Source organism: Mustela erminea, chromosome 3 (genome assembly GCF_009829155.1).
Source record: "Mustela erminea isolate mMusErm1 chromosome 3, mMusErm1.Pri, whole genome shotgun sequence".
Lineage (NCBI taxonomy): Eukaryota > Metazoa > Chordata > Mammalia > Carnivora > Mustelidae > Mustela > Mustela erminea.
Window position 1 is genome coordinate 74,788,430 of NC_045616.1, and position 22,698 is coordinate 74,811,127.

Sequence of the window (22,698 nt, forward strand, 5' to 3'; positions counted from 1 at the left end):
GTTCCCTGGACGTGGCCATCATGTGTCCACATCACAATTTCATGTGGGTTGTTATTCCATCAGCTTAGAAGGTCCTCCCTCTAGACAGTAAGTCCTTTGTTTGACTCAGATTGTTTACTCAAATGTCACTTCCACTGGGCACCTGAGCCAAAATAGCATTCCTGTCTCCAATATCCTCTCCTTTTTCTTCTACTTTTCTTTCCGACACTCAATTACCACCTGATAAATTATATATATTTATGTGTACAGTTGGCTTGCTGTCTCCTCCCCAAGTAGGATGTCAGTTCCTGGGAACAGGGACTTTGTCTTTTCTCCTAAAATATCCCAGTGACTGTAACAGTGCCCAGCACATTGTAGGAACACAGACATAGTAAATAAGTGAATGAATGAATGTAAATCTCTCTTTTTTGTGGTATTTATTTTTTAAACGCTGAAATAAAAATATGATTTAACAGTTTCAATGAAATAGTATGGTTTTACATTTTCTATATGTTTTTAGCCTTTCTCTATCACCCATATCCCCAAAGAATATGATGCCCCTATGAGTGAAGAGTATTAATACAGTTTCTGGGGGAACATTTCCCAACAGAGTGGCGACAGAACGGACCAAAAGCTTTGGAAATCAAATCACAGATTTTATAACCTTTTTTTTTTTTTAAGATTTTATTTATTTATTTGACAGACAGAGATCACAAGTAGGCAGAGAGGCAGACAGAGAGAGGGGAAGGGGAGCAGGCTCCCTGCTGAGCAGAGAGCCCAATGCGGGGCTTGATCCCAGGACCCTGGGATCATGACCTGAGCCAAAGGCAGAGGCTTTAACCCACTGAGCCACCCAGGCGCCCCAGATTTTACAACTTTTAAGAACCTTAACAAATGGACTGTCTTCATGGCTTAATTAAATACCAAGGAACGTAACTTAATGTAGTTGCAGTACAATCCAAATGGCTAAAGTCTAATGTAAGCAGTGAATGACTTGGGTTTCAGCAGACAAGTTCTTCCAAAATAACCCATCCAACCAGCTGGGAGACTTTCCAGGCAGTAGAATGACTGAATTCAGCAGTCAGGGACTCTCCTGGCACAAAAGGCCTTGCTCCCAACCACTCCCTACTCAGTGACTGAGAAACACAATTTCCTATCCCATAATACATTTGATACCTCTGTTGCTTTTTGCTCCACAGCTTGGAATTTACCATTGTCAGTGACAAGTCAGCTTGTGATGGTGAAATTGCCAGTACTCAGTGTCCCTTATAAAGATGTTCAGAGACTGAGTCAAAGCTTCTACAGGATCTTGATGGCCCTACACTTAAATATGGCAGGGAAGAGTATGCACAGAAATTTCCCAATTGTTTTTATGTGATGCCGGAAGACTGGCAGATTATCAGCAGCCCAATTTAAAATGCATTCACAGAGACTGTGGCCTCTGATATGCAGATCATTTGGAGATATGTTTTTTCCCAGTAAAAGGAATTATCTTGTCTATAGCTCATGATGGACTCCTGGGAAAACATTGGGGAAGCAGGGCATAACCTTTTGTATCAGATTCCAATTCCACAATGGTTGCTGGTGGTGACAGATAGACAAGGTTCTGAAATTACTTTTCTTTCTCTTATGCCCCATTGGAGTCCTTTCTGATAAGGATTCACTCCTTGAAGGTAAAAATTATCTTTATATTACCTTTATTGCTTTTTTTTTTTTTAAAGATTTTATTTATTTATTTGACAGACAGAGATCACAAGTAGGCAGAGAGGCAGGCAGAGAGAGAAGGGGAAGCAGGCTCCCCAGCAAGCAGAGAGCCCAAAGTGGGGCTCCTTCCCAGGACTCTGGGATCAGGACCTGAGCTGAAGGCAGAGGCTTTAACCCACTGGGCCACCGAGGCACCCCTGCTTTTTCTGATTAAAAAAGTAATACACACATATCATCTCAGAATTTTGGGGGCTTTCTAGGATGCACCAAATGAAGGTGAGAGTCTGATATTTTACCCAGATTAAAAAAAAATTTTTTTTTATTTAGGGGTGTCTGGGTGGCTCAGATCATTCTCAGGGTCGTAGGATCGAGGCCCGCATTGGGCTCTCTGCTAGGCGGGGAGCCTGACCCCCCCCCGCCCCCCCCCCGCCCCCCCCCCCCCGCCCCCGCCTGCCCCTCTGCGCACTTGTGATCTCTCTGCAAGATAAAGTAAATCTTTTTTTAAAAAAAATTTTATTTATTTATTTGAGAGACAGAGACAGCTAGTGAGCACGAATTGGGGTGTAAGAGGGGAAAGGGCAGAGGGAGAAGGAGAAGCAGACCCTAGGACCCCGATCTCATGACCTCAAGGGGAAAGGCAGGTGCTAACTGATGGAGCCACCCAGGCTTCTCTTACCCAGATTTTTATTATGGTATCTTATCCTGGATACTCACTGAAGTGACCAGATATGAACCCCCCCACCCCCGGGCCCCAGATTTGAACTTTGAACTGGAGTTGAAGGTATAGAGTGGTGACCTCATTTGTCCCTTTTAACAAATAGCAAATCAGACCAGCAATTTCTAGGGAGAAAATTCTGAGCAGTAAAACAGAACTCATAGCCCAATGGCAAAAGACATAAATATTCAGGCTGATATAAAACACAGAATTCGAATTCAAGGGATTACTCTACCAAAAGAAAAAAAAAAACCCAGGAAGCTGAATAGGGACTGTTTCCAGCTCTTTTTTGTTCCTACACGCTGTTGACACTCCGTGGGGTCAAGTCCCCTTACCCAGTGTTTCAGTGTCCTTCCACGTGTAAAAGGAGATGCACGAGCTTCATTTCACTACCTACCCGTCCCAATCCTATTAGCAGCACCTGCACGTCTACTCTACCTACGAAAGGCGGACAGGGATTTGTTCATCCAGTCCACGGTTTCCGATCAACTAATTACACACTTTCATTGACCCTATAGCAGAGACAGCGTTGGGGGTGGGTCTTGGGGAAGTCCCGCGGGCCAGGTTCGCCCCAGGGCGAAGCGGGGACACCCCTCACCGTCTGCGCATACGCTGGTGTACGCGCGCGGGACAAAGGTGGACAGGCGACTCTGTCCCCGGCCGCTCTGCGAGCGGAGCTCCCAAGGCCGCAGCAGTTTGGGTGGAGACATCAGCTCAGTCACCGCGCCTACTTGGCTGGGAGGGGGTGTGCCGGGAATCCCACGGTCTGGGTGTCTCCGCCCCTCAGTCCCCGTCACGTGCCTCTGCGCCACCCAATCAGCGTCCGCAGCGCACAGGCTCACAATTCAAACTGCGGCGCCGCCAGCTCGCGGGAATCGGCGCTGGGGCGGCCTTCGCCGCCGCCGCCGCCGCCACTGCCACTGCGTACCCGCCATGGAACACCGCATCGTGGGGCCCGGCCCGTACCGAGCCACCAAGCTGGTGAGTGGAGGTGCCGGGGCCTGGGCGAAGCCACCGGCCCCAGGGGCCCCGGGCCTGGCAGTGGGCCGCGTGCTTGTCAGTCCTCGCCTCTGCAAGGTTGGCGCGGCCCGAGGCGGGACCCGTTTTCGCTAGGGCGGCCGTTTTCTGAACGATTCTCAAAGAAAGGCTTACCGGGTCAGGAGCTCGACAAGAGTGGGTGGGAGCAGCTTTGTTCCCGAGACATTGGCCTGGTTTTCGGTAGTAAGTGACGCCTTCGGATTTAAAGCGCCGGAAAGACCAGGGGGACCCCACCCCAACCCCCTTTGTCCTCTGGAATCAAACGCCTGTGGCGGGGAGAGGAAGGACTGCGTTAGTAACCTCAGGGCCCTCCACCCCTTGTAACACTCACCCATCGCCACAGAACGGGCAGGGCGTGTCTCCATCCTGAGTGTCACTTGTGGTGACACCTGAGGTTCTTTCTAACGGTGCCCGGAACGGACGTGGGTCTTGGCCGCTTTTCTGGCTCCCAGGGAGCGTTTCTGGTTCTGTCAGCATCGACCTAAATCAGCGGGTGGCCCGAACGGATGTTCTGAAAGAGCCTTTACAGACATTGAAGGTCCAGGGTGCTGCTTTTTCTCCTGCGAGAAGAACTTTGGTATTCAGGGTTCCGATGCGGAGTTGATTTCTTTGTGACCTGGAGCAAGTGATTTTAGTGATTAGCGTTTTAAAGGATCACTATAATGGAATAAGTGGTGACAAGTTGGTAATGTCAGTTGCAGGTGTTTGGAGACTTTCAATGGAAGCCTGCTGGTAATTGGGAGGAGGGGACCCTCCTTGTGGTACCATACGTGGTAAAACACTTATGGCTACATGTAATTAGGGAATTAGTTTCGTTGTTCTGTGTAACCTAATGGATATCCAGGAAAAGATAGGCTCAAGGTGGGAGGAGTTACTGTACTCATCTTTGCCAACAATCTGCTATAGGCATGCATATAATGATTTATTCATTTAAAAAAATCAGCAAATATAAATTTAGATTTTCCTTTAGGCTAGCCTCTAGGAGGTGTGGATGGTGCTGACAGGGGACAAATAATTTTTGTTTTGTTTTGTTTTTAATGTTTTCATATTTACTTAGGCTTCACAATTGCTTCTACTATTTGGAACCATCTGGAATCTGGGCTATTGGTAGGTCCATGTTTAGGGATGAGATAGAGATTGTGCTTCATCAGGGACTTTCAAAAACTTTACTCTCCTTTGTTGGGGGGCGGGGGGGGCGGGAGAACATCCCTCTCTCCCAAATTTATTCACAGCACTTATGCAAGGGAAACAGAAGCTCAGAATCTTGGGGTAGGTAGTCCTCATCCTTCCTACTTTAGACTAAAAAAAGTTACATCATGATTGGAACCGTTTTAAATCTCATTCACTGAAATGTGTGAATTACTACTTTTCGTGGATGTGTAGTACCTATGTAATAAGGCACTGCTTCATTCTGAGTCACATTAACATATTATCAAAGGAATTTATAAAGAAACATGTTCTTTGTTCTCCAGAAGCTGTCAACCCCTAAGAAGTGATATTCAAGTCAAGTTTAGCTAAGACTGATCAAATTAAGCAAGAAATTTAATTATGTGACTAATTAATGAAAGCACTTCAATTTTACCAGAACTTCCCAGGTAGTCCATTCACTTGTCAAGTTTATTCTATTTGAGACCTTTGATCATTCACTTGTCGAGTTTATTCTATTTGAGACCTTTGATCTTAAACCAAGATTTTGGAAGCACAGAAAACTGTAGCAAATTTTTTTTTTTTAAAGTGAGTTTTCCTGCTTTATATCTGTGATCTCTGTCATCATTGTAGATGATTTAACCTCATTGCATGTATAAATGTTTCTTGGAGAATAATTCAGTTGTGCCTTACTTTTACCAGGTAAATCATGAAGTTTGTGACTAGTCCTCTCTTTACCTACCTTCCCCAGCTTACCTTTCCATCTCGCTCTCCCCCCTTATCGTTTCCCCCTTCTTCCAAGATCACCCTCAACCCAGTCCTCAGGAAAGGCTTGAGAAAATCATTGGCATAGAAGGAGCAGGCCTTTACTAATTCCTTTCATGACTCCCTTTACTTTTTCAAACCATGTACATCTCCATTTTCTAAAGCACCAAAGACTTATCTGAAAATAACAATTTATGGATGAGGTAAATTTTTATGCCAAAAATCAAATGACTGATTCTAAGTCATTACATGGTGAATATGGAAGTTATATTAGCAACTTATTCATCTTCATTGAAATTTAGCTTTCACTTTTGTAATCCACATACAAATACAGTTGACCCTTGAACAGTGTGGGGGTTAGGAGTGCCCACCCGTGCACAGTTGAAAGTCCATGTATAACTCCTCCAAAACTTAACTTAACTACTAATGGCTTGCTGTTCCCTGGAAGTCTTACTGATAACATAAAGAGTCAATTAACACATTTTGTATGTTTTATATATTACATCCTGTATTCTTATAATAAAGTAAGCTAGAGAAAAGAAAATGTTACTAAGAAAATCATAAGGAAGTGTGCCTGGATGGCTCAGTCGATTGCCTCCGCCTTCGGCTTAGGTCACGATCCCAGAGTGCTGGGACTGACTGAGTCCTGGGTCTTGGGCTCCCTGCTCAGTAAAGGAGTCTGCTTCTCCCCCAGCGCCTCCCCTCTGCTTGTGCTCTCTTCCTTTCTCTCTCTCTCAAATAAATAAATAAAATCTTTTAAAAAGAGAAAATCATAAGGAAGAGAAAATACATTGACAGTACTGTACTGTATTTGTTGATAAAAATCTGTATATAAAGTGGACCTAGGTAGTTCAAACCTCTCTTGTTCAAGGGTCATCTATAGTTCATCATTTTAATAGAAATAATGAGGAGAAAGAAAATTGCTTTTATAAAAACTGCTTTAATCTACTGAGTCTTTGAACTTAATGCTGAGTTACCTCTACCATCTGATGCAAGTGGTAAACTTTAAACACCTACAGCTATCACTGAATCTGAGAACTAGAATGGACATGAACAATTGTCTAGTCCGGTTTCCTCCTTCTCTTGAGTCCTAAAGGGGTGAACTGACTTGATCAGGTTCTCCCTGCTAGTCTTGGCAAATTCAGCTAGATGTAGAGTTTGGTTGTCTCTGCGCTCTGAGGCCAGGTACATGATAGTACCACTATCACAATATTTTTGGTACTAAGAAGGAAGGAAATGGAATCAGTATCCTGGAGAAAAGAACAGGAAACACGTTTCAACACTCACTGCATTTTGTAGTTTGGCTCATGATATGAAGTAAAAACAATTGTATGAGTCCTTATTTCAGATCCCCAGTTTAAGGGATAAATAAGTAGTACAAAGTTTTTAAAATTACAAACAAATCTCTTTTGTTCCCTTTGCTATAAAGATTTTCTCTCCAAATAATATGTCATGGGAAAAAAAAAATCACATTTTTAAGCTCTGTCTTGTTCTTTGTTGACATATAGGATATTTTCCTTCCAAGTGTAACTGAGAATTTTGAGTTATTTTACAGAAAACATAATTCTTCTTTTTTGTTGGAGTAGCCAATAACAACATAATTATTTTTAGAAGAAAGTAGGAAAAGAGATTATGGTTCTTTAGTTTTTAAAATTTATTTTATTTTATTTTATTTTTTTTTAAAGATCATGGCCTCACTAGGTTTTAGAATTCTGAAATGTTTCATGTATTGAGTAAATATAATCCATAATGATAAATACCATTAAAAAGCAACATAAATTAAAAACTCATTTTATAAGTTACTTTTTAAAGAGATGCGAGCTTTGGGCGCCTGGGTGGCTCAGTGGGTTAAGCTGCTGCCTTCAGCTCAGGTCATGATCTCAGGGTCCTGGGATCGAGTCCCACATTGGGCTCTCTGCTCAGCAGGGAGCCTGTTTCCTCCTCTCTCTCTCTCTCTCTCTGCCTGCCTCTCTGCCTACTTGTGATCTCTCTCTGTCAAATAAATAAATAAAATCTTTAAAAAAAAAAAAGAGATGCGAGCTTTGATAAAGATGTCTTTTTTTAAAGATCTTATTTATTTATTTATTTATTATTTCATTTATTTATTTATTTATTTATTTATTTATTTATTTCACAGACAGAGATCACAAGTAGGCAGAGAAGCAGGCAGAGAGAGAGGGGGAAGCAGGCTCCCTGCCAAGCAGAGAGCCCAATGCGGGGCTCAATCCCAGGACCCTGGGATTATGACCTGAGCTGAAGGCAGAGGCTTTAACCCACCCAGGCACCCCTGATAAAGATGTCTTATTAGAAAAATTTCTAGTGTGAAATAAAAACCAGCTATCAACAGAATCAGTAAAAATCCAGACATAATTTTTTTTTCCTGTGTGTAGAATGTACTTAATGAAAAGGTCATTCAGAAGAGTAAATGTATGAGAATTAAGGAGACTATAGATGACTTTGATCTACACAGATATTTAAACTTAGTATTAATTGACTGTAATCACAATGGTGTAGTATTGTATAGAAAGACATAAATAGCTCAATGGGAAAGAAAGGAGAGTTCAGAAAAGAATCAAGAAAGATACTATGTGGGCGCCTGGGTGGCTCAGTGATGGCCGCAGATAAGGCAGCATGCTCTTATATTGTTGGTAGGACTGTGAATTGTTACATCTGATTTAAATATGCTGATAAAATTTATAAATCCATTCTTTCACAAAGAAAAACTTTCGTCCTTTCGGTTATTTATTTATTTGAAAGAGAGAGAGAGACACAGGGGTAAGTGTGGGGGAGGGAGAGGGACAAGGTCAAGCCAACCCCATGCAGAGCACAGAGTCCACCCCATCTGAGATGGGGCTCTCTCTCAGGGCCCTCATGACCAGAGGTGAAATCAAGAGTCAGTTGCTTAAGCAGTGGGTCACCCAGGTGCCCCACTGCTTAAAGTAATATTTTGAAACAACAACATGGAAACAGATCCATGCCCATCAGTTAGAAAATGGTTAAGTAAATTATGGCATTTATTCATTCATAAGAGTGGGCTGGTTCTATAGGTATTGACACAGAAGGACATCTGTGCTGTGTTCAGTGCAAAAACAAACTGGGGAGTGTGTATACAGTAGGATTGATCACATTTTTTTTAAAGGTTTTATTTATTTATTTGACAGAAATCACTAGTAGGCAGAGAGGCAGGTGGGGGTGGGTGGGTGGGGAAGCAGGCTCCCCGCTGAGCAGAGAGCCCCATGTGGGGCTCTATCCCAGGACCCTGAGACCATGACCTGAACCGAAGGCAGAGGCCTAATCCACTGAGCCACACAGGTGCCCCAGTTGATCACATTTCTTAAAAAGGAAAGCAAACAGTAATCCTAGTAATAAATAATATACATTAAAAAGGAAGAATTCTATGTGTGTGATAGGTATGTGGGATCCAAGAGGGACTGAGCAGACTCTTTTATATATGCTTCTGCATTTAATTTGTTACAATGTGCATTATAGCCTAATTAAAATAAGTAGAGGAACTACTCACCAGCTTGAGTTAATTAATAGGCATATTTACTTCTGGTTTGAAATATAGGATTCCAGGGGCCCATGTCTTCATTACATTTATTAAGTAATGTATAAAGTACTGTGCAGGGTGCCTGAGTGGCTCAGTGGGTTAAAGCCTTTGCCTTCAGCTCAGGTCATGATCCCAGGGTCCTGGGATTGAGCCCCCGCATCGGGCTCTCTGCTCAGCAGAGAGCCTGCTTCCCCCTCTCTCTCTGCCTGCCTGTGTCAAATAAATAAAGTCTTTTTTTTTTTTTTAAAGATTTTATTTATTTATTAGAGAGAGAGAGAGAGAGAGCGCACAGGCAGACAGAATGGCAGGCAGAGGCAGAGGGAGAAGCAGGCTCCCTGTCGAGCAAGGAGCCCGATGTGGGACTCGATCCCAGGATGCTGGGATCATGACCCGAGCCGAAGGCAGCTGCCCAACCAACTGAGCCACCCAGGCATCCCAAAATAAATAAAGTCTTAAAAAAAAAAAAAGTACTAAGCATTAAGTTTAATTGATAATGATTATGATAATTGAGTCAACATAAAATAAATGAAAATCTTTTTTATTAACTCCTCTTCCCTCCCCACTCCCAACATGTTTGATCAAGACTAACATGAAGGCTAGGTGTCAGCAGAGAATTAAAATGACAGTGATTAAAAATATGTGGAGATTGGGGCGCCTGGGAGGCTCAGTGAGTTAAGCCACTGCCTTCGGCTCAGGTCATGATCTCAGGGTCCTGGGATCGAGCCCCGCATCGGACTCTCTGCTCAGCAGGGAGCCTGCTTCCTCCGCTCTCTCTCTGCCTGCCTCTCTGCCTGCTTGTGGTCTCTCTCTGTCAAATAAATAAATAAAATCTTTAAAAAAAAAAAATATGTGGAGATTGTTTAAAACTTATGTTGTGTTTATAGGTATAGGTGGTATAATGAAATAAGTATACTCAGTAAGTTTTCACGTGAGCACCCTGTGTAACTGACACATAGATCAAGAGATCTAACAGTCCTAGCACTCCATAGGTACCCCTTGCCTTTCTTTGTTTTGACCTACTTACAAATTAACCAGTTATGATTTCTTTTTTTTTTTTTTTAAAGATTTTTTTTTATTTATGTACTTGAGAGAGAGACAGTGAGAAAGAGCATGAACGAGGAGAAGGTCAGAGAGAGAAGCAGACTCCCCATGGAGCTGGGAGTCCGATGCGGGACTCGATCCCGGGACTCCAGGATCATGACCTGAGCCGAAGGCAGTCGTCCAACCAACTGAGCCACCCAGGCGTCCCACCAGTTATGATTTCTAATACCATGGATTCGTTTTGCCTCCTTTTTGACTTTATATAAATGGAACCATACAGTTTTTTGTTCCTTTTTTTTTTTTTTTTTAAAGTAGGCTACATGACCAGTGTGGAGCCTAACGCAGGGCTTGAACTCATGAACCTGAGATAAAGACCTGAGCTGAAATCGAGAGTGGGATGCTCAGCTGAATTAGCCACCTATGTGCCCCCAGCCTTGACAATCTTTTATTTGCAAACTTCCCACTCAAAAGAAAAAAAAAACTTGTAAAAATGTATTTTATTCATTCAATAAGTATATACTGGAGATATTACCACCAAGTTGTCCCTTCACGTGAACTTAATGGATTCTTACATTAATGAGAAACAAATGATCAAAACTATGGGTAAAACTGAGCCAAATATGTGTAATTCACTTCTTGGAGCCCTGTGTTTAATATGATTTTTCTTCATTCAATGAATAAGTACTGTTACAAGGAGAGAAAAAATGAGAGATGTACGAGACATAGTGCCTGATGTCAAAACATGTTTAAAAATTCTGCAAAATATTTTCCTATTTTAAAAAAAACACAACAAACCTTAGACATCCACCCCTTCATCAGCCTTCCCTAGATTAAATGAAATGTTCACATATGGTATCCTTCCTACATAGTTACACCAACAGCTTTTTCAGACCCTAGGCTTCCTGCCAGCCCTCCTTAAAGTCCTGGAAACTCACAGTCGTACTCTCATAACCATTCTCCCTCCTCCCAGCCTTCTCTTTCAGGTGTATCACTGCACAAACTTCTCTCCTCCCTTTACTTCTCTCCTCCCTTCCCACTGAAATCAGAAAATCTTTTTTCTAACAACTACAGTTCTGATCTTGGCATATTCTTTTTATTTTTCCCCCTTCTGGCACCTTTTCCCTTCTGATCAGGCCTTTTCTTCCAGGTTTCTCTTCATTCCTCCTCCTGCCCAACCCCCTCTGCAACAATGGTCCACTATTCTTCCACACAGCACCAGGGGCATAGAGGACCAACTCTGGGTCTGTGCAAGCATGCACCCTAGACATAGAGCACAGTAGAGATTCCCAACACACAGTAGGGATTCAGCAAGCAAACACTTAACTGGTCATTCACTTTTTCTACTTTCTTTAACTACCTTCTAACTTGATGCAATTGAATTCCACTCTGATTCTGAATCTTGTCTTCCTTGTAACCAAATTCAGACATCATTTTGCCTTTAGGTATATATTAATCTTTCAGCTTCATTTGACACTGTTATATGCCATCCTCCAAATTAAGTTGGTCCAGATTTAAATAATTTTTTAACATCTTAAAAACACACAAGAAACAAGACAAGCCACTGTAGGATAACATTTAACTAGAATTTCTAAAACAAACAAACAAACAAAAAAACCCCTCAGAACATGAATGAAAGGACAGGTACTCCAACAGAAAAAAAAGGAAAATAACTTGAACAGGCATTTCACATGAAAAGATCTTTAAATTTACCATAATATATGCAAAGATGTTCAACTTTATTAATTAGAAATGAAATGCAAAAGTAGTCCACAATGCAATACTACTGCATGCCTACAAAATGGCTAAAATGAAAAGATAGGCAACACTAAGTGCTGCTGAGAATGTAGAACAACTGGAAACCTCATATGTTGCTGATGGGAATATAAATCAGTACAACCACTTTGGAAAACAGTTTGGCAAACTTTGTAAAAGTTAAATGTATGCACACCTCATACTCCAGCAATTTCCATTAATTATATATCCAACAGAACATATATATATGTTGGCCAAAAAACACAATGTTCATAGGAGCACTATTCTTTTTTTTTTTTTTTTTTTTTTAAAGATTTTATTTATTTATTTGAGAGAGAGACAGTGAGAGAGAGCATGAACGAGGAGAAGGTCAGAGAGAGAAGCAGACTCCCCATGGAGCTGGGAGTCCGATGTGGGACTCGATCCCGGGACTCCAGGATCATGACCTGAGCCGAAGGCAGTCGTCCAACCAACTGAGCCACCCAGGCGTCCCAATAGGAGCACTATTCTTAGAAGAAAAAAAACAACCCAAATGTCCATCAACTTAAGAAAAGATAAATCGTGGAGCGCCTGGGTGGCTCACCTGGTTAAGTGACCAACTCTTGGTTTCAGCTCAGGTTATGATCTCAGAGTTGTAAGATTGAGCCCTGAGTGGAGCCTGCTTGGGATTCTGTCTCTCCCCTCCCCCTGCTCATCTTTCTCTTGCTCTCACTCTAAAAAAAAAAAAGAATAGATGAATAGTGATTTATTCATGCAATGGAATACTGCATAGCAATAAAAATGAACTACTGTCATATGCATTAATATAGATGAATAACATAAATAAAATGTAATCTTGATATAAGATGTCCAGAAGAAAAGTAAAATCTGTATGATTACATGGGGTGCCTGGGTAGCTCTGTTGGTTAAGTGTCCAACTCTAGTTCCACCTTGTTCCTCCATTCAGCCTACTTTATTTATTTATTTTTTTAAAAAAGATTTTATTTATTTACTTGACAGAGCGATCACAAGTAGGCAGAGAGGCAGGCAGAGAGAGAGGAGGAAGCAGGCTCCCCGCCGAGCTGAGAGCCCGATGCGGGGCTCAATCCCAGGATCCTGGGATCATGACCCGAGCCGAAGGCTGAGGCTTTAACCCACTGAGCCACCCAGACGCCCCTCCATTCAGCCTACTTTAAAAATGCTTTTCTCCTTTTCTTCCCCAGTGGAATGAAACAGTTGAGCTTTTTCGTGCTAGGATGCCCTTACGGAAACATCGCTGTCGTTTCAAAAGTTATGAACGTTGTTTCACGGCGGCCGAAGCTGTGGATTGGCTGCACGAGCTGTTGAGGTGCAGTCAGAACTTTGGCCCAGAAGTGACCCGCAAACAAACAGTTCAGCTGCTGAAAAAATTTCTCAAGAATCATGTTATTGAAGACATCAAGGGAAAATGGGGTCAGGAAGATTTTGAAGACAATCGTCACTTGTACAGGTAAGGATGATAAGTAAACCCTGAAGAGGAGGACTACGGGGAGGATGACTGGACTTGGTCAGTCTCTTGAAACTTCCTCATGTGGAATAATCTCTCTTTTCCAGTGGAATGAAGCTCCCACTTGTGATTTGTTGAGTGAAGAACCACGTGTGTTGTTAAAATAACCTATTGCAATGTTCCAGGGCCTATAGAGTACCCCCGAGCGTGGTTAGTTGCAGTGACTTTTCAGAAAGGACATCTGTTCGTGCCTTCTGCACACCTGGGAGCACTTCTCGAGAATCTGAAAGGATGAAAGAGCAGCTCTGGGGTGGACCTTTCTAGCAGTGAGAAGGGGTGTATTCCCGGGGTTAGTGGCAGCGTGGGTCTGATCTTTAAGCAGATCTCGGACATGTATGAAGAATTGTGCTAGAATTCCCTTTGTCTCAGCTGAACCCTGGCAATGTATGTCTGCTGCTCTCCAAATGTTTTTGCTCATGTTTTAGTTCTGTTTTGTGATGGGACACTTACCACCTGATAATCCAAGGAAAATATGCATGTCTCTCTGCTCGGACTTTCCTTTTCACTATATGCTAGGTGGTTTTATTGCTGGAGGTAGAAGGGACCTATCTAAGCTTCAGGAACAGGGAGAATATTAAAGAGAAATGAAGCTGCAATGTCCTGAGAAGAGGAAGTGTTGAGTTATTGACAGAGAGGCCACCCAGAGGGCTGAGAACCTGAGTAGGGGTTAAAAGAAGAAATGGAGAATATGGACCTTTAACATTTGCTTTCTTTTACTCCAAAAGAAAAATGAAGAATGCCTTACAACACGTTTAGTGAGGCAGTTTGGAACCACTGAGACCCTTGGTGAGCAGAGAAAACCTGTCTATTCCTACCTGAACCATTTCTTTGGCTACTTGTGGGCTGGCTGCTAGGAGAGGTTGCAGAGCACTGTGAGGGTGGCCTCCAGCACCAAGGCTAACCCTAAACATTGCTGCATGTTTAACATTGAATTTCTTCTTCTTCTTCTTTTTTTTTTTTTTTAAAGATTTTATGTATTTATTTGACAGAGAGAGAAATCACAAGTAGGCAGAGAGAGCAGGCAGAGAGGGGGTAAACAGGCTCCCCGCTGAGCAGAGAGCCCAATGTGGGGCTCGATCCCAGGACCCTGAGATCATGACCTGAGCCAAAAGCAGAGGTTTAACCCACTGAGCCACCCAGGCTCACCTAACATTGAACTTCTTTATAGAATTTTGTTGGCAATCTTCAGCTTCCAGATACCAAGATTGTCATCAGGGCAATTAGTAGTCTCTCCATTTGGCAGTTATTTCTGGCTTGCTCATCCAACTTTTAGTTAGGATCTTGGGTGATTTTAGCTTATTCTGAGACCACAGTGTTTGTTAGCCTTAGGCAGTGGAGATGCTAGCCCTCATTCCGCATGCCATACTTCACTGGGAATTTGTAAGTGATTATTTCTCTTGGGAAACTAATTGCTTATATCCCATCACAACTTAGCGAGAACACTTCCAAAAAAAATCTCTGGATGAGTAACTTCCAATCTGTTCTATTGTGACCTTAAATGGGGGTAACATCCATTGTGTGCCAGCAGGCTTTCAGAATCCTCAGGGGAGGGAATTTGGAGCATGCAAATGCAGTTTCAGGGCATGCTTCATGTCACTAGGAAGCCCCCTTTAAAACCTCAAGTGCACAGACAGATTATATTTGTCTATTAATGATTTTCCCTTTACTCTCTGTAACACTGTGAATCATAAAGGAAGCAGGATTTTCTTCCATTATTTACCACCTGGAAACTCATAGCTTTCCAATTTCCTGGGTGAAAGTTTTATATTCTAACTACTGATGTTTGCCAATTTCTCAGGTTAATCTGGGATGAAATCTATGTACATATGTAAATCATTTGTTAGGAGCATGTGCCATGAATTGAGAATGAGCTAATGAGCATGGAGGCAGCTGTTGGACGTATGCAGCTTCTGGGACTGGTGCTCAGGATCCTCACACCTGCGTGCTAGGGCTCCAGGCAAGAGTTGGGGTGGGCTGCCCTACCTGCTCTCCTTCCAGCTGCTGTCCTAGTAGAATAGGACGGCCACCACATTATAATGGAAATAGATGAGTGAGATTAGGACCTAGAGGCAGGTTAGATTTAAAAATAGATGGAGAGCTAGCAAGGTGGAGATATTCCAGAATGAGCTTTTAAATATCAAGCCTTATGGATGGGGGTCCTTTCTAAGCAGTGTCAAAGAGGATGGAATGGCCAGCCGAGCGCTCTTGCTAGCACATAAGGAACTAAGGAATTCAAGGACCTATGATGTGCTGACATGTCCACATTATCGTTATTTAACACGACATCTGTTGATATAGTGTGTTTTCCTAATTTTAAAGATTAGGAAGTTAATAAGGCCAAAGTTATTATTAACTTCTCTAGAGTCCCTTGGCTGGATTCAAAAAAATGAATCCTGACGAAGAAGAGTCAGGATTTGAACTGAGATGTCTGTGTCTGAAGCCTGTCTTCTTATGGTATGCTATATTGCCTCCGTTTCCACAGCACGAGGTGGACTTAACCTAGTAAATAAATTAGTGACTGAATGAGTAAACACACAATAATAAACAAGAAGTATTTGGTGTGGCCACCATGTGTTTATATATTTATAGAATTCCAATGATGTTTTAATTACTGGGTAATACATTAAATGATTAACTGTAGTTGTCAAATAGGGGAAGTAAGGTAAACATCATTAGCCTAAGCGCCTATAAATATAGCTGGGGGTGGATGCTTTCTTGGGTCTATAAGTTAAAGAAAGCTACACGAAATACTGAAGGCCATTACAGCATTTTTAAGGACAGAAAATGCACACGCACACATACACACATGTATGTTGTATATGTTGTAGTATCTGTTGAAGAATTTCATAACAAGTTATGAGCTAAGCTTTTATTTTGGAATATGTCCAATCCTATTTCTAGTTTTAAAAGAATGTGTGTCATGTTTCTTCTGTGATTACATTTATATTTGTTAACTGTGATTATTTTCCTCAAGAATCAAAGAGATAAGTATAGAAAAAAGAAGGAAATAGTAAATTTTCTTGTTAAAGAAAGCAAGATCCCGATATCTAAATGTCCATAAGTCAGAGTGTTACAGAGAGGTACCCAGAGCTAGTTACTAAACCTTGTTGTTCCTGTTTCTAATGCCACTGTCTGGAAAGACTTCTGAATTTGCTGCCACTGAAGATGTTACAGATTTCACTCAAGGGTCTACATAGTTGAGCCAGACTCTGTCGTCTGTGTCTAACAGTTTCCTAGTCCTGTACCTCTGATGAGGAGAGGCAGTTATGCATATTTGTATAAGAAGTTTCAGTATATAAAGCAGTTTCCCTTCCATCATCTCATTTGATCTTCATGGCAACCCTGGGAGGTGGACAGGGTAGATATTTCATCCAAAAGAACCAGATGCTTTTCTCCTTGAAACATTTAAACAAAAAACCAGGAATGTTCTAGTTAAGGAAATTCCACACTGATCATGGAATCTGTCCATTTAACTTCTGTGAACAGACAGTTATACAGGAGTATTTAAACCTATTGTAATAGGTTACATAAAAATTGAAGTGCCATTCTGATAATTGTTTGTTTGGATGTTATAATGAGGAAAGCATTTGACCTGCTGTAGATCTTTAGGAGATTGGGATTCCTGGTCTGGTAAGACACCTAGACCTTGACCGCTCTCATTACTGATGCTACCTAGCTCTGGTGGGTAGTTGTAATTGGGAAGGTGTTTGGTGTTCACAGATAGGAATTCACTGGCTTCGGTGTAGTGGTTGAGGTCCAATATGTAGAGAACCATTTTTTATTTTCCCACCTCTCCCTGTTCCCTTTTTCTATTTCCTTCTTTTCTTTCTGTGTTTCTACCTCTTTATGTGTATCTCTTTCATGTTCCTACTTTTTACTTTTTTCTCCTCATTTCCTTTTCTTTCTGTTCCCTTTCCCTCATATTTACTTTTTTTCCTGTCCTATTTCCAAAATATTGATTTTAATTTGAAGTTAGAAGTTGTTATGTGGATATTGTCAGCTCTATTGAATAACATTACTTTCATGTTCTTCATTTAAAAAGCAAGAATCATGCTGCCCAGTTTTAAGACTTCTACGTAAGACCAAAATAATAGACACTGTGGTGTTGGTGAAGGGCTAGATACCTAGACTGGAGGCACAGAACTGCTGGTTCAGAAACGCACACAAATATGGCCATTTGGTTTTTGACAAAGGTGTAAAAGCAATTTAAGTGAAAAAGATGGTATTAGAACAACTGGATATATATCCTCTATGTGCAAAAAGTGAACCTCAAATGTAAACTGCAATACTTTATGCAAAAGTTGATTCAAAGTGAATTGTAGATTTAAGTGTAAGACTATAAAAAATTTTTTTTAATGATTTTATTCGTTTATTTGACAGACAGATATCACAAGTAGGCAGAGAGGCAGACAGAGAAAGAGGGGGAAGCAGGCTCCCTGCTGAGCAGAGAGCCTGATTTGGGGCTTGATCCCAGGACTCTGAGATCATGACCTGAGCCGAAGGCAGAGGCTTTAACCCACTGAGCCACCCAGGTGCCTCAAGACTGTAAAAATTTTAAGACAGCAAAAAATCTTTATGCTCAAGAGTTAGGCAAAGAGTTCTTAGCATGACACCAAAAGCATGATTCATAAAAGAAAAAACATGATAGATTGAACTTCATCAAAATTATAAGCTTTTGCTATGTGAAAGACATTAGTAAGAGGATGAGAAGACAAGGTACAGATAGGGAGAGATATTTATATTTGCAAACCACATATAAGACAGTGGACTGCTCTCAAGAATATGTAAAGAACTCACAAAACAACAGTAAGAATACAAACAGCCCAATTAAAAAATGAATAGAATACTCACTTGAAAAGATGTTTAATAAGATTAGCCATAGGGGAGTGCAAATTAAATAACATGCTGGGTTTTGTCTATTGGAATGGCTAAAATAAAAATACTGACAATATCAAGAGCTAGAGAGGATATAGAGCAACCGGAAATTTCATCTGTTGCAGGCAGGAAGCTTGGATTGGTTGTCACTTTGGAAAGCAAGTTTATAATTTTCTTTTAGAGTTGAGAATATACTTACATATGACTCAGCATTTACCCTGGAAAAATGAAAATCTGTTTTGACTCAAAAAGCTTGTACGTGAATATTGATAGCAGCTGTATTAATATGGATTGCCAGCCACTGAAGACATACTAGATGTCCTTCTATGGGTGAACGGATAAACATTTTTATATCAATACAATAGAATTCCACAGTGTGCACAGGGGTGGGTGGTGGGTGGGTAGGTTGGGGTGACTATAAAGTCAGAGGAGGAGGTTTGGGTAATAATGGAACTGTTCTATTTCCTGATTGTGGGGGTTATACAGATGAATATGTGTGTTAAAATTGATAGACTTCTGTACCAAAAAAAAAAAGATCAGTATTACTATATTCTAAAAACATTTTTCTTTTTTTAATGCTGAAGATTTGGAAGTCTCTGTACCTCTGGCAAAAGAAATCTGAATTTATATTGTTTGGGTATGTGGCTCTTCTTTTTTTTTTTTTTTAAAGATTATTTATTTATTTATTTGACAGAGATCACAGGTAGGCAGAGAGGCAGCCGGAGAGAGAGGAAGGGAAGCAGGCTCCCTGCTGAGCAGGACCCTGGGATCACGACCCCAGCGGAAGGCAGAGGCTTTAACCCACTGAACCACCCAAGTGCTCCTGGTATGTGGCTCTTAAGTCACATTCTTTGGCCCTGGGAAAAGTTTTTCATTAACCTTTTGAAGGAACAGTTTTAGGATCCTCACTTTCAAGTTCATGGACTATTAGCTCCCTCTAGTGGGCATCCTTATTTTTATAGTAAACTCAGAGAGAGAGAGAGAGAGAGAGAGAGAGAGAGAGAGAGAGAGAGACAGAGAGATTTTGTTTTTCTTTTGTTTTTATTCTTTTCATTACATCCTGGGAGGTTGTCCTGTGATAATTGGGTATGTTTCTTAGTGTTCATAGGCATCAGTTTTTCATTTATAAAATGAAGGGTGGCCTAGATCTTTAAGGACTTTTAAAATTCTAAACACTTATGATTCTGAATACTGAGTACTTATCGCATGTATTTGTCGATCTAAGGCAGTGAAGGAGATAAAAAAGAAATATAATGTAATTCTTTTCTTCCCTAACTTGGGATTCTCTTGAGAGGTAGAGTATACATATATGAAAAGGCAAGTAGCAGGACCAAGGTGTTATTTAATTAAGTAACCCAAATGAACTGGAACAAATAATAAACTAAGGTGCTAAACTGAAAGTGCTTTGGTTGATGCATCCATTTTGTTTGAATGGCGTAGCGTTTTTAGTCATTAAAGTTTTTTCCCATCTCATTTTTATTTTTTCACTTTTGGGTATTTTGTGAAAATTATATTTTAAAATTTACAAAATATAGAAGAGTATATGCAGTGAAAATCTCCCTTCTCTCCTCTCTCCTCCAGCTTTCCTTTCCTCAGAAGCTCCTAATATTAATAGCTCTAACACAGCATCTTAAAAAATTGTGAACCCGGGGGCGCCTGGGTTGCTCAGTTGGTTGAGCCTTTGGCTCAGGTCATGATCCTGGAGTCCCGGGATCGAGTCCCACATTGGACTCCCTACTCGACAGGGAGTCTGTTTCTCCCGCTGACCTTTCTCCACTCATGTTCTCTCTCTCTCATTCTCTCTCTCTCTCAAATAAATAAATAAAATCTTTAAAAAAAAAATTGTGAACCCAAAGGTGTTCAGATGGAGCAAATTGACTGCAGTTGCCACAGCTTCCACCTTTCCCCTCCATTATTCCAGACCATACTATGATTATTTGTCTGCCTGACCGGTGCAGGAGGTGTGTTGGTGACCCACTTGGTGTAGACTGGAGTGTTTTGAGACCTAATGGAGTAGGAGGTAGAGGATTTCAACCTAGGTCCTGAGAATGTAGTAGGATCTGGATAAAGTGAGGGGATGGGAAGGGAGAGGATATTTCAGATAACAAGGGTACCAAGACAGAGGCTCTCCATCAGAAATGCGTAAGTGGACTGTATTGGGAACAGAGAGGAGACTGGCCTAGCTGTGGAAGTTTTAGGTCAGAAAGTCATGGGGATAAATTTGGTGCAATTTCTTAAATATTGGGGTGTGGATAGACTTTAATTTTGTTATTTTATTTTTAATCAAAGTGATATAATGTTACATAATATTATGATGTATGGTTACCAAGTTTCAGGTGAATTGCACAGTGATTCAACAGTTATATATATTACAAAATCCTTACCACGATTAGTATAGTTACCATCTGTCGCCATACAAAGTTATTACAATTTTATTCATTAAATTTCATATGCCGTACTTTTTAACATCATGATTTATTATTTTATAACTAGAATTGTGTGCCTCTTAATTTCTTTTATGTATTTCACCCATATCTCTCCCCTCTAGCAAGCATTGGTTTGTTCTTTGTATTTATGAGTCTGTTTTTGTTGTTGTTCATTTGTTTTGGTTTTAGATGATTCCATATATACATGAAATCATATGGTATTTGTCTTTCTTTGTCTGATTTATTTTACTTAGCATTAGTATCCTCTAGGTCCATCTATGTTTTTGCAAATGACAAGATTGCATTTTTTTAAACGGCTGGTAGTATTCCATTCTGTCTGTCTAGCTAGCTAGCTAGCTACCTCACATCTTCTACATTCATTTGTCTATTGATGGAGACTCACATTGCTTCCATATCTTGGCTATTATAAATAATGCTGCTATAAACATAGGGGTGCATATGGCTTTTCAAATTAGTGTTTTTGTTTTCTTCAGGTGAATATCCTGAAGTGGAATTACTGGGTCGCATGGTAATTCTATTTTTAATTTTTTAAGATACCTTCATACTGATTTCCACAGTGGCTGCATCAGCTTACATCCCTAGCAGCATTGCATGAGGGTCCCCTTTTCTCTACATTCTTCCCAACACTTGTTATTTCTTCTCTGTTTGGTTCTAGCCATTCTGATTGGTTGGAGTGGTATCTCATAGTTTTGATTTGCATTTCCCTGATGATGAGGGATCTTGAGCATCTTGCTGTGTCTTTTGGCCACCAGTATGTCTTCTTTGGGAAAATGTCTATTCAGGTCCTCTGCCCATTTTTAATTGGATTGTTTATTTTTCTATTGATTTGTAGGAGTTCTTTATCTATTTTGGATATTAAGCCCTTATCAGATGTATCATTTGATGTATATGAAAAAGGCCACTCACTGAAAGTATTGATGATGGTTCTCTTGATGGTTTCCATCATTGTGCAAAAGCTTCTTAGTCTGATGTAGTCTCAATAGTTTATTTTTTGCTTTTGTTTCCCTTGCCTGAGGAGACATATCCATAAATACGTTGCTGTGGCCGATATCCAAGAGATTGCTCCTATGATTTTTTTTCTTTAATCCTTAACCAACTTTCATTCCTTTGAATTCATGATGCCTCGTGACTATCCTTAATAGGGAATGGAGGCTCATCAGTTGGGAATCCAGAAAATTCAGGGAACATTGTTCACTGAATGCTCCCCTGAGAAGAAGGGAAAGCTTTTTTTGGCTAGGGAAGGTAGATTGAACCAGAGTGGTTCTTAAATACTGTTGATTTGGAAACAAAATGATAAAGATCACATGGGTGTCAAACAGATTTTCTCAATTAACCCTATGCCACAAGTCTTGAGAAGAGTGGGAACTTGGCTTGAGATGCAGGCTGTGAGAGTAGCCTTGTGAAAGCTGTGGAAAGGTGGGGCGTACCACTCTCTGAATTTGATAAGCTTGTAATTTAGGAGTGGAAGAAGCCAGACAGGTGTTTTATGGGAGTGTCAGAAAGGAAAGTCTGTCTCAGCATTTTTAAGTACCCAGTGTCCAGTCAGCTTTTCACTTGATTAATACATTCTGGCTTCTTCTTAATGCTGTTAAGATTCCTGCTAATTAGATTCTCAGGTATGCTGCTTCTGGCTGTTCTCCTCTTTTTGTCTCCTTTTCCTTTCTCAGGTATTAAAGAGCCCCTCCTATTTTGCCAGGCATATTGCTAAACTCTTTGGATGCATGATCCATGCTTCAAAGACTTCCAGTTTAGTTAGGAAGAGAGATAAATCCAAATTCATTGTCACAGATGTTATGATTATGGTATGTTGTAGGAGGACTCAGGAATCAGCTCTGCTATGTAAGTCAGAGAATACTTTGCTCCAGAGGTGACACTTGGGTTTAGTCTTGATGCATCAGTGGGAGTTGGCCAGGCAAGGAAGTCTAGGTGGAGGGAATTGTGTCTAAGAGCAGTCCTCGGAAGTAAGCTTGGAGGATGTAAAAACTTGTTTGGTGTGGTTGCACAGGGAGCGGTGGAAGATAAGGCTGGGAAAGAATTTGCTTTTATCTGTGTCCCCCATACCCAGCACAATGCCTAGTATTCATTGAGAAAGAAGTTCAAAGATTAGTACGTGAGGCGTTCACTTTTTACAGTCTGCAGTTAAGCAATAATCACTCCACCT

General features: G+C 41.0%; 1 protein-coding gene across 3 annotated transcripts in view; it reads left to right on the forward strand.

Moving 5' to 3' along the window:
- Window positions 1-1,632: 1,632 nt before the first annotated feature.
- The window catches only part of DEPDC1B (DEP domain containing 1B), an 82,886-nt gene continuing 61,820 nt past the window's right edge, over window positions 1,633-22,698 (forward strand). The window contains exons 1-2 of one of the 3 annotated variants that reach the window (XM_032336179.1): window positions 1,633-1,652; window positions 12,893-13,158. In XM_032336179.1, the coding sequence (XP_032192070.1) occupies window positions 12,926-13,158 (233 nt within the window). In that variant the 5' untranslated portion in view covers window positions 1,633-1,652; window positions 12,893-12,925. Of the gene's footprint in view, window positions 1,653-3,233; window positions 3,380-3,511; window positions 3,620-12,892; window positions 13,159-22,698 lie in introns of those variants that run through there. The other 2 variants (XM_032336177.1, XM_032336178.1) reach the window with 2 other exon arrangements.